At 38.0% G+C, this 18,067-nt stretch overlaps 1 protein-coding gene across 1 annotated transcript in view; it reads left to right on the top strand.

Moving 5' to 3' along the window:
* Window positions 1-8,509, top strand: part of NEB (nebulin) — a 243,548-nt gene extending 235,039 nt beyond the window's left edge. The window contains 1 exon segment of the mRNA XM_037849798.1: window positions 7,796-8,509. Coding sequence (XP_037705726.1) covers window positions 7,796-7,969 — 174 coding nt within the window. The 3' untranslated portion in view covers window positions 7,970-8,509.
* Window positions 8,510-18,067: the final 9,558 nt, after the last annotated feature.

The following is an 18,067-nucleotide window of genomic DNA, read 5'->3' as shown; positions in this document are numbered from 1 at the left end:
TAAACCATTTGTTTTACATTTTTCAAAGTTCACATTAGTGGTAGCATATAATATTTCTCTTTTTGTGCCTGGCTTATTTCGCTCAGCATTATGTCTTCAAGGTTCATCCATGTTGTCATATGTTTCACGAGATCGTTCCTTCTTACTGCCGCGTAGTATTCCATTGTGTGTATATACCACATTTTATTTATCCACTCATCTGTTGAAGGACATTTGGGTTGTTTCCATCTCTTGGCAATTGTGAATAATGCTGCTATGAACATTGGCGTGCAGATATCTGTTCGTGTCACTGCTTTCCGATCTTCCGGGTATATACCAAGAAGCGCAATCGCTGGATCGAATGGTAACTCTGTATCTAGTTTTCTAAGGAACTGCCAGACTGACTTCCAGAGTGGCTGAACGACTATACAGTCCCACCAACAATGAATAAGAGTTCCAATTTCTCCACATCACCTCCAGCATTTTGTTTCCTGTTTGTTTAATGGCAGCCATTCTAACTGGTGTTAGATGGTATCTCATTGTGGTCTTAATTTGCATCTCTCTAATAGCTAGTGAAGCTGAACATTTTTTCATGTGTTTCTTGGCCATTTGTATTTCCTCTTCAGAGAACTGTCTTTTCATATCTTTTGCCCATTTTATAATTGGGCTGTCTGTACTATTGTCATTGAGTTGTAGGATTTCTTTATATATGCAAGATATCAGTCTTTTGTCAGATACATGGTTTCCAAAAATTTTTTCCCATTGAGTTGGCTGCCTCTTTACCTTTTTGAGAAATTCAAGCTTAAAAGTTTCTGCACTTGAGGAGTTCCCATTTATCTATTTTCTCTTTTGTTGCTTGGGCTTTGGGTGTAAAGTCTAGGAAGTGGCCGCCTAATACAAGGTCTTGAAGATGTTTTCCTACATTATCTTCTAGGAGTTTTATGGTACTTTCTTTTATATTGAGATCTTTGGTACATTTTGAGTTAATTTTTGTGTAGGGTGTGAGGTAGGGGTACTCTTTCATTGTTTTGGATATGGATATCCAACTCTCCCAGCCCCATTTGTTGAAAAGACCATTATGACTCAGTTCAGTGACTTTGGGGGCCTTATCAAAGATCAGTCGGCCATAGATCTCAGGGTCTATCTCCGAATTCTCAATTCGATTCCATTGATCTATATGTCTATCTTTGTGCCAGTACCATGCTGTTTTGGCAACTGTGGCTTTATAATAAGCTTCAAAGTCAGGGAGTGTAAGTCCTCCCACTTCGTTTTTCTTTTTTAGAGTGTCTTTAGCAATTCGAGGCATCTTCCCTTTCCAAATAAATTTGATAACTAGCTTTTCCAAGTCTGCAAAGTAGGTTGTTGGAATTTTGATTGGGATTGCATTGAATCTGTAGATGAGTTTGGGTAGAATTGACATCTTAATGACATTTAGTCTTCCTATCCATGAACATGGAATATTTTTCCATCTTTTAAGGTCCCCTTCTATTTCTTTTAGTAGAGTTATGTAGTTTTCTTTGTATAGGTCTTTTACATCTTTGGTTAAGTTTATTCCTAGGTACTTGATTTTTTTAGTTGCTATTGAAAACAGCATCTTTTTCTTGAGTGTCTCTTCAGTTTGTTCATTTCTAGCATATAGAAACATTACTGACTTATGTGCATTAATCTTGTATCCCGCTACTTTGCTAAATTTGTTTATTAGCTCTAGTAGCTGTATTGTCGATTTCTCGGGGTTTTCCAGATATAAGATCATATCATCTGCAAACAATGACAGTTTTACTTCTTCTTTTCCACTTTGGATGCCTTTTATTTCTTTGTCTTGCCGGATTGCCCTGGCTAGCACTTCCAGCACAATGTTGAATAACAGTGGTGACAGCGGGTATCCTTGTCTTGTTCCTGATCTTAGAGGGAAGGCTTTCAGTCTCTCACCATTGAGTACTATGCTGGCTGTGGGTTTTTCATATATGCTCTTTATCATGTTGAGGAAGTTTCCTTCAATTCCTACCTTTTGAAGTGTTTTTATCAAAAAGGGATGTTGGATTTTGTCAAATGCTTTTTCAGCATCTATTGAGATGATCAATTGATTTTTCCCTTTTGACTTGTTAATGTGTTGTAATACATTGATTGTTTTTCTTATGTTGAACCATCCTTGCATGCCTGGAATGAACCCCACTTGGTCATGGTGTATGATTTTTTTAATGTGTCTTTGGATTCGATTTGCAAGTATTTTGTTGAGGATTTTTGCATCTATATTCATTAGGGAGATTGGCCGGTAGTTTTCCTTTTTTGTAGCATCTTTGCCTGGTTTTGGTATTAGATTGATGTTAGCTTCATAGAATGAGTTAGGTAGTGTTCCATTTTCTTCAATGTTTTGAAAGAGTTTGAGTAAGATTGGTGTCAGTTCTTTCTGGAAAATTTGGTAGAATTCCCCTGTGAAGCCATCTGGCCCTGGGCATTTATTTGTGGGAAGATTTTTGATGACTGATTGGATCTCTTTGCTTGTGAAGGGTTGGTTGAGTTCTTCTATATCTTCTCTGGTCAGTCTAGGTTGTTGATATGTTTCCAGGAAATTGTCCATTTCTTCTACATTATCCAGTTTGTTGCCATACAGTTGTTCATACTATCCTCTTATAATTTTTTTAATTTCTTCAGGATCTGCAGTTGTCACCTTTTTCATTCATTATTTTGTTTATATGGGTCTTCTCTCTTTTTGATTTTGTCAGTCTAGCTAGGGGCTTGTCAATCTTGTTGATCTTCTCAAAGAACCAACTTTTGGTGATATTTATCCTCTGTATTGCTTTTCTGTTCTCTATGTCATTTATTTCTGCTTTAATCCTTGTTATTTCTTTTCTTGTACTTGGTTTAGGATTGGTTTGCTGTTCATTTTCTAGCTTCTTCAGTTGATCCATTAGTTCTTTGATTTTGGCTCTTTCTTCCTTTTTAATATATGCGTTTAGTGCTATAAATTTCCCCCTTAGCACTGCTTTTGCTGCATCCCATAGGTTTTGGTATGTTGTGTTCTCATTTTCATTCGTCTCTATATATTTAGCAATTTCTCTTGTTATTTCTTCTTTAACCCACTGATTGTTTAGGAGTGTGTTGTTTAACCTCCAGGTATTTGTGAATTTTCTAAGTCTCTGATGGTTATTGACTTCTAATTGTATTCCATTGTGGTCAGAGAATGTGCTTTGAATAATTTCAATCTTTTTAAATTTACTGAGGCTTGTTTTATGTCCCAGCATATGATCTATTCTGGAGAAAGTTCCGTGAGCACTAGAAAAGTATGTGTATCCTGGTGATTTGGGATGTAATGTCCTGTATATGTCTGTTAAATCTAATTCATTTATCAGATTGTTTAGGTTTTCAATTTCCTTATTGGTCTTCTGTCTGGTTGATCTATCTATAGGAGAGAGTGACGTGTTGAAGTCTCCCACAATTATTGTGGAAACATCAATTGCTTCCTTTAGTTTTGCCAGTGTTTCTCTCATGTATTTTGTGGCACCTTGATTGGGTGCATAGACATTTACGATTGTTATTTCTTCTTGCTGAATTGCCCCTTTTATTAGTATGTAGTGGCCTTCTTTGCCTCTCAAAACATCCCTGCATTTGAAGTCTATTTTATCTGAGATTAATATTGCTACACCTGCTTTCTTTTGGCTGTAGCTTGCATGAAATATTTTTTTCCATCCTTTCACTTTCAGTTTCTTTGTGTCCCTGTGTCTAAGATGAGTCTCTTGTATGCAACATATTGATGGTTCATTTTTTTTGATCCATTCTGCGAATCTGTATCTTTTAATTGGGGAGTTTAATCCATTTACATTCAACGTTATAACCGTGAAGGCATTTCTTGAATCAGCCATCTTATCCTTTGGTTTATGTTTGTCATATTTTTCCCCTGTCTCTATTAATATCCTTTATTATACCCATACCGAATCTCTTTAGTACTGAACCTTTCTCCAAGTCTCTCTGTCCTTTCTTTGTTTCTCTGTCTGTAGGGCTCCCTTTAGTGTCTCCAGTAGGGCAGGTCTCTTGTTAGCAAATTCTCTCAGCATTTGTTTGTCTGTGAAAAATTTAAGCTCTCCCTCAAATTTGAAGGAGAGCTTTGCTGGATAAAGTATTCTTGGCTGGAAATGTTTCTCACTCAGAATTTTAAATATATCGTGCCACTGCCTTCTTGCCTCCATGGTGGCTGCTGAGTAGTAACTACTTAGTCTTATGCTGTTTCCTTTGTATGTGGTGAATTGCTTTTCTCTTGCTGCTTTCAGAACTTGCTCCTTCTCTTCTGTGTTTGACAGTGTGATCAGTATATGTCTCGGAGTGGGTTTATTTGGATTTATTCTATTTGGAGTTCGCTGAGCATTTATGATTTGTGTATTTATGTTGTTTAGAAGATTTGGGAAGTTTTCCCCAACAATTTCTTTGAATACTCTTCCTAGACCTTTACCTTTTCTTCCTCTTCTGGGACACCAATGAGTCTTATATTCGGACGTTTCATATTATCTATCATATCCCTGAGGTCCATTTCGATTTTTTCAATTTTTTTCCCCATTCTTTCTTTTATGCTTTCATTTTCCATTCTGTCATCTTCCAGGTCACTGATTCGTTGTTCAACTTCCTCTAGTCTTGTACTATGAGTGTCCAGAATCTTTTTAATTTGGTCAACAGTTTCTTTAATTTCCATAAGATCATCCATTTTTTATTTAGTCTTGCAATGTCTTCATTATGCTCTTCTAGAGTCTTATTGATTTCCTTCATATCCCGTACTATGGTCTCATTGTTCATCTTTAGTTCTTTGAGTAGCTGCTCTAGGTGCTGTGTCTCTTCTGATATTTTGATTTGGGTGCTTGGGCTTGGGTTATCCATATCGTCTGTTTTTTTCATATGCTTTATAATTTTCTGTTGTTTTTGGCCTCGTGGCATTTGCTGAACTTGATAGGGTTCTTTTAGGATTTGTAGACCTATTGAAGTCCTTATCTCTAATCTATCAGATCTACAGCTTCGTGGAGTACACTTTCTCTAACTAACCAGCAGGTGGCGTCCACGAGCCACCTGTTCTCCACAAGCCAGTTCTCCCCTGCTTAGCCTTTTTGGTGAGTGGGGGAGTGAGTCTTGTGGGGTCCAATTGGTGTACCAAGCTTGCGTGTGTAGTTGGTGTTGCCTGCCCTGTATATGGGGCGTGTTACTGGGCAGTCAGGGAAGGGGGGTGGCCCTAACAATCAAATCTCCCTGGTGATCCTAGAGTTTTAAAGCTGCTGCAATAGTCTAATCCTTCAGTTCAGTCCTTCCACAGTTTGTCTCTGCCACTGACCCACAAGTCGTTGGTATTGGCGTATGGCTCCTGAGACTTGCAAGTGGGCCCCTCTTCCAGGCCGTGCACCCCCTGGTCCTCTGTTGAGGGATGACTGTGCTATGTCACAGGTGAGTGCCGTCCCCCCAGGGCAGTTCTGGGCTGCTGGGCTGTGTAGGGAGGCTCCCAGTCTGCTGAAATGATGGCTGAATGGGGCTTTGTTAATTCACACTGCTACACCTTCCCAACTCTGGGACAATCAGCTGAGGTTGCAGGGAAGGCTAATGTCCACGCCCAGTTTTGTGGTGTGTGCCTGTTATTTGAAGCACTTCCGTCACACTGGGTTGTCTGGGGCAGCTCTGGGCTATGGGGCTGGCGATGTGCAGGAGTGTTTCCTGTCCACCAGGATGATGGCTGTGAGCGGACACCCCCCCTTTTCTTGGGAAGTTGTGGTGTTTAGTGAATTTTCTCAGCCACTGGATTATTGCCTTTTGTCTCAGAGCTCTCTTAGTTCTGCTCTTGACTTGACCTGCCCAAATTGCAAGTCTTTGAATCTTTCTGTATTGGGCTTCTTAGAGTAATTGTTTTAGAAAAAGAAAAAAGGATTTAAAAAAAAGGGCCCTCCTCAGAGATCTAATGGGTTATTGAAATGCTAAGAGACAAAGCAACCAGGGCCATTAAGGAAAGGTCCACAGGGCAGAGAGATCAGATTTTCTTCAGGATTTGCATATGAGCCTCAGGGCCTGAGCTCTGCCCTTCCCCTTTCTATGTCAACCAGAACTCCAAAAATCCTCTGCTTTTATTTTGGAGTTTTTCGTGTTGTTTTTTTTCTATGCCTGTCTCCTCTCTGCTGGGCTGGCTGCTCTCAGATTCTCTGGTGTCTGGTCTCAGTCTATCTATGGTTGGAGTTTGGATCAGTAGAATGAGTTTCTGATAAGGGCTGCCACTGCAGTTCTCCCTTCTCTTTCCCGAAGCTGACAGCCCCTCCTCCCACGGGACTGAGCCTTGCAGGGAGGGGCGCGGGTCCCCTGGCCGCAAAAACTTACAGATTTTGGTGATCTTAGCAGTTCCACGTTTTCATGAGTGTTGTATGAAGTATGCCCAAAGTCAGATTGCTCTGTGGTGTCCAGTCCATGCAGTTCCTGGCTTTCTACCTACTTTCCTGGAGGAGTAACTAAAACATACAGCTCACCAGTCCGCCATCTTGCCCCGCCTCTCACAACTTTTTTTTTTACATTATGGCAGCTAGCTTTTAGAAACTTCTACTACTAGTATGCTCCCAAATTCGCCAAATGGGAAATAACACACATGCTGTGATTCTTCTTCTGCTCCAGAATACAGGATTGACCTAGCACAAGGCGGGGTGGGGGGTGGGGGGTGGTGAATGTGCATAAATTAACACATTCTTTTCTCTCCATATACTGAATACATGTGCACACATATTAATATACATATACTTACAGCTTTATTGGTTTATAATTAAAATACTATTAAGTTCACCATTTAAAGTATACAATTCAATAGTTTTTAGTTTATTTACAGAATTGTTCAACAACTACAGTATTTAACATATTTTCAGCACCCTGAAGGAAACTCTTGTACTCACCAACAGTCACTCTCCCACCCCACCACACCAATCCTAGGCAACCATTAATCTACTTGCTTTCTCTATATACTTGTCTGTTCAGGACTTTCATATAAATGGAATCATACAATATGTGTTTTTTTGTGACTGGCTTGGCTTCTTTTACTTAATATTTTGTGGTTCATCCATGTTACAGCATTTATCGGTACTTCGTAACTTTTTACTACCAAATAATATTCTATTGTATGAAAAGAACACTTTGTTTATCCATTCATCAGTTGGTGAATATGTGGGTTGTTTCCACTTTTTGACTATTATGAATAATGCTATGAACATTTATGTACAGTTTCTGTGGAGCTTATGTTTCTTTTCCTCTTCAATATATAAGTGTAACTGCTGGGTAATACAGTAACTCTATTTAGCATTTGAGGAACTGTCAAACTGCTTTCCAAAGTGGCTCTACTATATTACATTCCCACTAGCAGTTTGAGGTTCCCAATTTCTCCACATCCTTGCCAATGCCTGTTATTGGCTGTCTTTTTTATTACCATTCTGATAAATGTGTTATCCCATAGCGATTCTGATTTTTATTTCCTTCATGACTAATGATGTTAAGCATCTTTCATGGGCTTGTTGGCCAATGTATTTCTTTGGAGAACATCTGTTCAGATCCTTTGCCCATTTTTTAACTGGGCTGTCTTTTTATTGAGTTTTAAGAGTTTATATATTCTAGATACCAGTCCATTCTCAGATATTATATGATTTGTGAGTATTTCCACCCGTTCTGTGGGATAATTTTATACTTTCTTGGTGGTTGCAGATTCTCTTTGGTGCAACTTAAATTTGTGGAATAAATCCTAAGAGATCTTACAATTAGATATTTGGGTTAATTGTTACAAAGCAAATATATAATATTTTTCCCTTTCTTACATCCCCACAAACAGAAAATCTTCCGTGCCATCTATGACTATATGGCTGCTGATGCTGATGAGGTGTCCTTCAAAGATGGAGACGCTATCGTAAATGTTCAAGCTATTGATGAAGGTTGGATGTATGGCACTGTGCAGAGGACTGGCAGGACAGGCATGCTCCCGGCTAACTATGTTGAAGCTATTTAAGTACTTCAAAGCATCTATCACGCCTCTGTAGGACCTACAAATTCTGCAGTCAGTATTACAGTTCTCATGCTGCCTAATGGTCTTTCTGTGTCAGTTATGATTTATGAGAGTACCATATAGTTTCAACATGAACCCTAATAATTTTTGAGTAAAACAAATGTTAGTATCACTAATCTTTCCAGTTATTAAACTAGATTTACTTTCCTCATTATTTTTTTGGAAGTGCACGTAAAACATAAAGGGAAAATTAAGCCTATATGGTTATTTTAGAAACTGCCATTATCAAATTTACCTTTGGGTTTAAAAAAAGCTGAATTTCAGAATAGACATTTTTAAAGCTCTGCAGTGTTATATTAGTGCTGTGTCAATCCAGAGTCCTTCTCCATCATGGAAATGTTTAATATCATTTCTTTTCTAAAATAAGGATTCTGAACATGCCAAACACATTAAAGAAAAATTGGCAGATGGTCACCTTTTTTTTGCTTACTGAATGCTAATGCTTGTATTTCTAATCCAGTTCTGAAGCTGATATTCAATGTAAACTGGTAAATAATAAAATCTTTAATTCTGATTTAATTTCTGATGGAAGGAGCATTATTTTTAATAGTTGTACGAGCATTCTTGTTTTCAGAGGCTCTTTTTCACATCTCATTAAAACAAAATGAACCCACATCTCATACTATCTACACTGTTTCATTTAAGAAAATGTAAAGGATTTTTAAAATAAATCTGAGTTTGTTTCAGTATGAAAAAAAAACTAATAAAACAAATCCTATACACCAGCTTCTCCTGAAAAAAAAAAAAAAAATCCAAACTTTGAAAAAAATTCACTGTTACAAATGCACAATAGTAGGTCTTTTCAAGTTTCCATGACTGATCAGATTATGGTTTTAAAAACACAGAGAGGAGTGGAAGCTAGTCAGTCCTCCTGGAACAGCTAATAAACAATCAGAATAACTAGTAAACAATCTGGAATAACTGCGGGGGGACAAATGTGACCGGCCACTCATCTTACACCAACAGGAATTGGTAGGAATGCCCAAGATCACAACATAAAATCCTAAGTAAAAACTGCGGATCCAAGCCGGGAGCCCCCTCCTGCCGCGGCCCGAACTGCAAAGCCTTGTAGTGCTAGAGAGTAGCACTCTCCGATATAGCTCAGCTAAGCTTCAACTGGGGTTTTAATTAATTAACAATTGTGGACTGCTCACTACAAGCTACAAATCCCCAACAAGCAGACAGAGGCTTTTGGTGATGACTGACCTTGGAGAGCTGGAGGACCTCTCTAGGAGGGAGGGGAAGCCCAGAGGACCAGGTGCTGTCTTTGACTGATGTGTGAAAGTGGGGGGGTCCACAGAGTAACCCTGAAGGGGGGGCTTTCTGTCTCTTTTTCAGCTCAGTGGAGAAAGCCTCAGCCATTTCCTTTTTTTTTTTTTTGACTATTGATTTGGCTTTTTTTTTTTATCTTCATTTTATTGAGATATATTCACATACCACTCAGTCATACAAATCATACATTTGATTGTTCACAGTACCATTACATAGTTGTACATTCATCAACTAAATCAATCCCTGACACCTTCATTAGCACACACACACAAATAACAAGAATAATAATTAAAGTGAAAAAGAGCAATTGAAGTAAAAAAGAACACTGGGTACCTTTGTCTGTTTGTTTGTTTGTTTCCTTCCCCTATTTTTCTACTCATCCATCCATAAACTAGACAAAGTGGAGTGTGGTCCTTATGGCTTTCCCAATCCCATTGTCACCTCATAAGCTACATTTTTATACAATTGTCTGAGATTCATGGGTTCTGGGTTGTAGTTTGATAGTTTCAGGTATCCACCACCAGCTACCCCAATTCTTTAGAACCTAAAAAGCGTTGTCTAAAGTGTATGTAAGAGTGCCCACCAGAGTGACCTCTCGGCTCCTTTTGGAATCTCTCTGCCACTGAAGCTTATTTCATTTCCTTTCACATCCCCCTTTTGGTCAAGAAGATGTTCTCCGTCCCACGATGCCAGGTCTACATTCCTCCCCGGGAGTCATCTTCCACGTTGCCAGGGAGATTCACTCCCCTGGGTGTCTGATCCCACGTAGGGGGGAGGGCAGTGATTTCACCTTTCAAGTTGGCTTAGCTAGAGAGAGAGGGCCACATCTGAGCAACAAAGAGGCATTCGGGAGGAGGCTCTTAGGCACAATTATAGGGAGGCCTCTCCTTTACAGCAACCATCTTCCCAAGGGTAAAACCTATGGTAGAGAGCTCAACCCATCAAACCACCAGTCCCCTATGTCTGTGGTCATGTTAGCAACCATCGAGGTGGGGTAGGCTAATACCCCTGCATTCTCCACAGGCTCCTCAAGGGGGCACTACATATATTTTTCCTTTTTTTTTTGTTTTTTTTTTAACTTTATTTTCTTTTTTAAATCAACTGTATGAAAAAAAAATTAAAAAAAAAAAAAACATACAATAAAAGAACATTTCAAAGAGACCATAACAAGGGAGGAAGAAAAAGACAACTAACCTAAGATAACTGCTTTACTTCCAACCTGTTCTACTTTACCCCAAGAAAGTTACCTAATATAGCAACATTTCTGTGAACTTGTTCCTACTATATCCATCAGAAATTAACAGACCATAATCATTCCTGGGTCAGCCATTTTCAATTCCCAGGGCTCAGACCCAGAGAGGGTGGAGATAGCAGAGCCAGAGACTATTCAAATGCTAATGACCTCTCCCTAGGGGATATATTTTCCCTAAGAGGAAAGAGGCAGTGCCAAGCTCTCCTACCCATCTTCCATTCAGAACCAGACCCCGGAGCCTGGAGGAAAACAGCCATGTGCCACACCTCCTTACACTAGTCTGGAGTGGCAGGCAGACAGGTGCCACCTGCTGGGCAGAAAAGCACAGTAATTTGAGGCCTCACAGGGTGTATCAATCTAAGACACCCTAAGGGAGATGTGATACTATTGCCTCCTCCTAGAACTGAGCCCATTCTGGTCTGGGAAAACCTGATTGGGGTAACCAAGGAAACCAGATGCCTAGACAACAGAAAACTACAACCTACACTAAGAAAAACAAAGGTATGTCCCACTGAAAGGAACAAACTTACACTTCAACTGAGATACAGGAATTTAAACAACTAATACTAAATCAATTCAAAAAGCTTAGGGAAGATAAGGCAAAAGAGATGAAGCGCATAATGAAAACACTGGGTGCACATTAGGTAGAAAGCGAAAGTTAGAAAAAACAACTGGCAGACTATGGAAATGAAAGGCACAACACGCAAGATGAAAGAAACAATGGAGACATACAACAGCAGATCTCAAGAGGCAGAAGAAAACACTCAGGAAGTGGAGAACAAAGCACCTGAAAGCACACACACAAAAGAACAGATAGAGAAAAAGAATGGAAAAATATGAGCAATGTCTCTGGGAACTTAAGGACAAAACGAAATGCAGGAATGTTTGTGTCACTGGTGTCCTGGAAAGAGAAGAAAAGGGAAAAAGGGCAGAAGCAATAATAGAGGAAATAATCAATGAAAACATCCCATCTCTAACGAAAGACATAAAATTACAGATCCAAGAAGCGCAGCGTACTCCAAACAGTAGATCTGAATAGGCCTATGCCAAGACACTTAATAATCAGATTATCAAATGTCAAAGATAAAAAGAGAATCCTGAAAGCAGCAAGAGAAAAGTGATCCATCACATACAAAGGAAGCGTGATAAGACTATATGTGGATTTCTCAATAGAAACCAGGGAGGCAAGAAAGGAAGTGGGGTGATAATATTTAAGATACTGTAAGAGAAAAACCACCAACCAAGAATCCTATATTCAGCAAAACTGTCCTTCAAATATGAGGGAGAGCTTAAAATATTCTCTGACAGACAATGACAGAGTTTGTGAATAAGATAGCTGCTCTCCAGGAAACACTAAAGGGAGTGCTACAGACAGACAGGAAAAGACAAGAGTGAGAGGTTTGGAACACAATTTTGGGAGACAGTAGCACAGCAATGTAGGTATACTGAACAAAGATGACTGTGAGTATGGTTGAAAGAGGAAGGTTAGGAGCATGTGGGACACCAAAAGGAAAGAGTAAAGATAAAGACTGGGACCATATAACTCAAGTGAAGCCTAGGGTGCTCAACGATTGTGATAAAAGGTAGAAATATGTTTTTACATGAGATGGAACAAATGAATGTCAACATTACAAGGTGTTAAAAATGGGGTGGGATTGGGGGAAAAACACAATCAATACAAACTAGAGACTATAGTTAACAGTGTATTATGCTTCCTTTAATATAACATAGGCAATATAATAAGGCTAAATGCATATGAGGGGGGCATAGGGGAAGGGTATGGGACTCTTAGCATTGGTGATGTTGTCTGACTCTTTATTCTACTTTAATGCTGTCTTTCCTTTTGTTGCTTCCTAGCTGTCATGTTTTGCTTTGTTTTCTTCCTCTTTCTTTCTTTTTCTCCTGTCTCTCTACCTTCTTTGACTCTTCCTCCTCCTTTGTGGAAGAAATGGAGACGTTCTTAAAAAGATAGTAGCGATGGTGGTGAATACATAAATTCGTGACTATACAGGGAACCATCAATTGTTTACTTAGGACAGAATGTATGGTGTGTGAACAAAACCATCTCAAAAAAAAACGAGTTGATGAAGAAAACTTGAGGGCACTATATTGAGTGAAATACGACAGACATGGACAAATACTGCAGGGTCTCACTGATATGAACTAATTATAATATGTAAACTCATAGACATGAAAGGTAAGTTATCAGGATATAGAACGAGGCTAAAGTATGGGGAGCAGTTGCTTATTATGAGCAGAATGTTCAACTGGGGTGAACGTAAACATTTGGAAATGGACAGAGGTGATGGTAGCATGTTGTGAGAATAACTAACAGTGCTGAATGGTGTGTGAATATGGTGGAAAGCTCAGTCATGTATGTCACCAGAAGGAAAGTTGGAGGTTAAAAGATGGGAATGTATAAACAGTAAACCTTCTGGTGAACAATGTCCGTGATTAACTGTACAAATATTAGAAATCTCTTGCATGAACTAGAACAAACATATGATACTATAACTAGAAGTTAATAATAGAGGGGCATATAGGAAAAAAATATACCTATTGCAAACTATGTACTACAGTTAATAGTACTGTAACATTCTTTCATCAACAGTAACAAATGTACTATTACCAATACTATGAATCAATAATTTGGGGGGCGGGGTTAGGGGTATGAAAGGATTTGAGTTTCTTTTTTTGCGTTTGTCTTTATTTCTTTTCTGGAGTAATGAAAATGTTCTAAAAATTGAAAAAAAAATTGTGGTGATGGATGCACAGCTGTATGATGGTACCATGGACAACTGATTGTACACTTTGGATCTCTGGATAATTGTATGGCATGTGAACAATCGCAATAAAAATATTACTGGTAAAAAAATTGTTTTTAATTTTTAAAAAAGGCAAAAGGGGGAATACCAACCAATAGCTTAATTATTAAGTTTGCAGGCTATCCTTTCTGAAAGGCATATGATCTATCCATGTAACTTTAGAGCTGTAGTAATACCACTGTCCTCAATCTTCGTAGCATCCCTCTCTCTCTCTCTCTCTCTCTCTCTCTCTCTCTCTCTCTCTGGAACTTAAGAGTGTGAACACACCAGTGAAGAGAGTGTGCACGCTTGCAAATGATGAGTGTTATCTACTGTATGCTAGGAACTGTTAGAAGCTGGGGTTCAACTGATGAACAAAAGAAAATGTGCCCTTATGGAGCTTACAGTCCCAACAAAAGACAGGCTGTACTTAAGCCTCCTAAGGGTACAAGAGATGGCTACTCTCCCACTCCTAAGTCTTATCATGAAAGTAGAACAACTACACAATGTGAGAAAATATTTGGAAAACACATACCCAATAAGATTTTAATACCCAAAATATGTAAGGAAATCCTTCAACTCAACAAGAAATAGACAACCCAATTAAAAAATGCAAGTTTTGCAAAGGATATGGAAAAATAGGACCATTCATTCATTGCTGGTGGGATTGTAAAATGGTGCAGCCACTGTGGAAAACAGTTGAGCAGTCCCTCAGGAAGCCAAGTATGGAATAACCATATGATCCAGCAATTCCACTACAAGGTATCTACCCAGAAGAACTGAAAGGAGGGACTTGAACATGTATTTTCACACTAATGTTTATAGGGGCATTATTGACAACTGCCAAAGGGTGGAAGCATCCCAAGTGTCCAGCAGCCAATGACAATGGGTATACAAAATGTGTTATATACATGCAATGGAATATTATTTAACCATAAAAAACGATGAAGTTCTGATGCATGAGACTACAGGGATGAACCCTGAAGACATCATGTTGTGTGAAATAAGCCAGACACAACAGGACAAATATTGTATGATCTCACTGATATGGAATAATTAGAACGAGCAAACTCAGAGTCAGATTCTAGAATATAGGTTACTAGAGGACAAGGCGGGGGTAGGAAATAGGGAGTTAAAGCTTAAAATGTGCCGAGTTTCTATTTGGGACGATGGAAAAGTTTTGGTAATGGATGCAGGTGATGGTAACACAAGGTTGTGAACGTAATTAACAGCACTGAGATTAAGACATCCAAGAATAAATAAAAAGCGGAGAAGTTTATCACCACTAGACTTGCCCTATAAGCAATGATAAAGAGAGTCTTTCAGACTGGAAGGAAAGGACAGTAGATAGTACATCAAAGCAGCATAAAGAAATAAAGACCTCTGGTAAAGGTAATCACATGGGTAATTATAAATGACAGTACTACTGAACTGTATTTTTTGTTACGTAACTCTACTTTTTACTTCTTACAAGTTCTCAACTGCAAATGCAAAAAAGTAATGATAAATCTATGGTTTGAAACATACAAAGTATAAAGATAAAATTTGTAACAAGTACAACAAAAAAGTTGGGGGATGGAGGGGAATGGCAATGGTATATGTGTATGCTACTGAAAATTAAAATGGTATCAAATTAAATGTTCTTAAACACTTAGGATGTTAAATTTAAACCCCATGGTAACCACAAATAAAATGAATGAAAAATACATACAGAAAGAAATGAGAAGGGACTCAAAATGTTACAATATTAAAAAAAAAGAATCAAATAAATATGAAAGTAGGCATGAATGGAAGTTAAGAGACAAAAAAGGTATAAAGTTTACAAAGACCAAATAAATCACGCATTACCAGTAGTTACTTTAAATGTAAATGGATTAAACTCTCCAGTCAAAAGATTGGCAGAATGGATAAAAAAGCATAATCAACTATATGCTGTTTACAAGAGATGTACCTTAAATCCAAAGATACAAGTAGGTTGAAAGTTTAAAGATGAAAAAATATATACCATGTAAACAGTAACCAAAGGGAGCTGGGTTGCTAACATTCTATCAGATAGAATAGGTTTTAAGTCAAAAAACTTATGAGGGAGAAAAGAGGTCACTATACACTGATAAAGGGGTCAATTCAACAACAAGAAGACCTAAAAATTGTAAATATATATGCACCTAATGGCAGAGTCCCCAACACTGTCAAGCAAATGTTAACAGATTTGAAGAGAGAAATAGATGCTTCAACATTAGGAGTAGGAAACTTCAGTATACCATTTTGAATAGTGAACAGAAGATCTAGACAGAGGAGCAATAAAGAAATAAGACTTGAATGAGTCTCTAAAACTAGACTGCTACATATAGAACACTTCATCCAATAGCAACAGAAAACACATTCTTCCTCTAGTGCACATGAATCACTCCCCAGGAAATGCTATATGACAGGTCACAAAACACGTCTCAACAAACATTGGAATCATATAATGTATATTCTCCAACCACAATATATTGAAGCTAGGAATCAATAACAGAAGGAAAACTGGAAAATTCGTAAATATATGGAAATTAAACAAAACATTCTTAAACCAACAATAGGTCAAAGAAGAAATTACAAGGGAAATTAGGAAATTATCTTTGGGCAAATGAAAACGAAAACACATTTCAAATCTTATGGGATGCAGGAATAGGCAGGGCTAAGAGGGGAACTTATAGCTCTAAAGGCTTACATTTCTTTTAGTTAGACAATCTCACAACCGGAGTATCTAGAAAATGAGAGAAAATAAACCCAAAATACACAGAAGAAAGGTGTTTTAGTTTCCTAGGCTGCTCAAGCAAATACTGTAAAATGGGTCAGGTTAAACAGTGGGAATTTACTAGCTCACAGTTCTGAGGCTAAAAGAAAGTCCAAATCAAGGCATCATCAAGGTGATGCTTTCTTACCGAATATTGGTGTCTAGGGGCTGGCTGTCGATAATCCTTGGTCCTTGGCTCCTGCCACATGGCAATGCTCACGGCAGTCTATCCTGGCTTCTCTGTTCTCTTCCAGATTCTGCTGAATTTCAGCTTCTTGCTTCCATGGCTTTCTTTCTGTCTAAATTTCATTCTGCTTATAAAGGACCCAGTAATAGGATTAAAACCCATCCCGATTGAGCTGGGCCACAACTTAATTGAAGAAACCTCATCAAAAGGTCCTACTTACACAAGGGGTTCAAAGCCACAGGAATGGATCATATTTGAGATCATGTTTTTCTGGGGTACATAAGAGCTTCAAACCACCACAGAAGGAAATAACAAAAAACAGAATGGAGATAAATGAAACAGAGGATCAAAAACAAAAACAATGGAGACATGAGAAACCAAATGACATCATACTAATGTGGACACCTATATCATACATGTATGCAAAAGCCAACTGAAAATGGATCAAAGACCTAAATATAAAAACTATAAAACTCTTAGAAGAAAATATAGGGAAGCACCTTCAGGACCTTGTTAGGAAATAGTTACTTAGACTTCACATCAAAAGAATGAATAACAAAAGAAAAATTAGGTAAATGGAAGTTCATCAAAATTAAAAACTTCTATGCATCTAAGGACTTCATGAAAGTAAAAGACAACCCACAAAAAGAGAGAAGATATTCAGAAACCACATTTCTGATATGGTTTAGTATCCAGAATTTATAAGGAAATTCTACAACTCAACAAAAAGATGAACCCAATTTCAAAAATGGGCAAGACTTGAATTGTCATTTTTCCAAAGAACATATACAAATGGGCAAAAAGCATATATATTAAAAGATACACCACACTATTAGCCATTATGGAATTGCCAAACCAAACCACAATGAGACACCATTTCACAGCTGCTAGAGTGGTTACTTTTCAAAAAAATGGAAAATAACAAATATGAGATAGGATTTGTAGAAAAATAGTGACCCTCATTCCTAGTTGGTGCAAATGTAAAGCAGTGCAGTTGCTGTGGAAGTCTGGCAGTTCCTCAGAAAAAGTGTAGAATTATGATATGAACCAGCAATTCCCCTTCTAAGTATATACCCCCAAAAACTGAAACCAGGGAGGGAGTTCAATTTGTACCCCAATGTGCATAGAAGCATTATTCATAATTGCCAAAAGACAGATGTAACGAAAGTGTCTATGAAAAGATGAATGCATAAACAAAATGTGTTATACACATACAAGCAAACATTAGCCATAAAAAAGAATACAGTTCTGATACCTGCAACACAGATTAACCTGAAGGCATGTTGAAATAAGTCAGACACAAAGAGGACAAGTATTGTATGAGGTCACAGATATGAAATAAGAATACGCAAATTCGTAGTCAGAAACTAGAATACAGATTACCAGGAGCTGGGGTGGGGGTATGGAATGAGGAGTTAATCCTTAATTGGTGCAGAATTTAGAGTGATGGAAAAATTTTGGTAATGGATGATGGTGACAGAAGCACATTTTGAACATAACAGCACTGAATTAAGCATTTGAATGTTAAAAGGATGAAATATTAGGTTGTATGTTAGAAAAATAATTAAGAAAAAAAATCCATAGGTCTTCACAACAAATAGTGAATCCTAACGTGAACTCCAGACTAGTACCTATTGTACTAACAATACAATTGTTGATGAAGGTATCACACTAAAGCAAAGTTAGTAATGGAGGGGAGAGGGATATGAGAATTCTGTATTTTCTGCATTTTTGTGTAAATCTACAA

The sequence above is a fragment of the Choloepus didactylus genome, chromosome 9 (assembly GCF_015220235.1).
Source record: "Choloepus didactylus isolate mChoDid1 chromosome 9, mChoDid1.pri, whole genome shotgun sequence".
NCBI lineage: Eukaryota > Metazoa > Chordata > Mammalia > Pilosa > Megalonychidae > Choloepus > Choloepus didactylus.
This window is presented reverse-complemented; position numbering and strand designations above follow the sequence as displayed.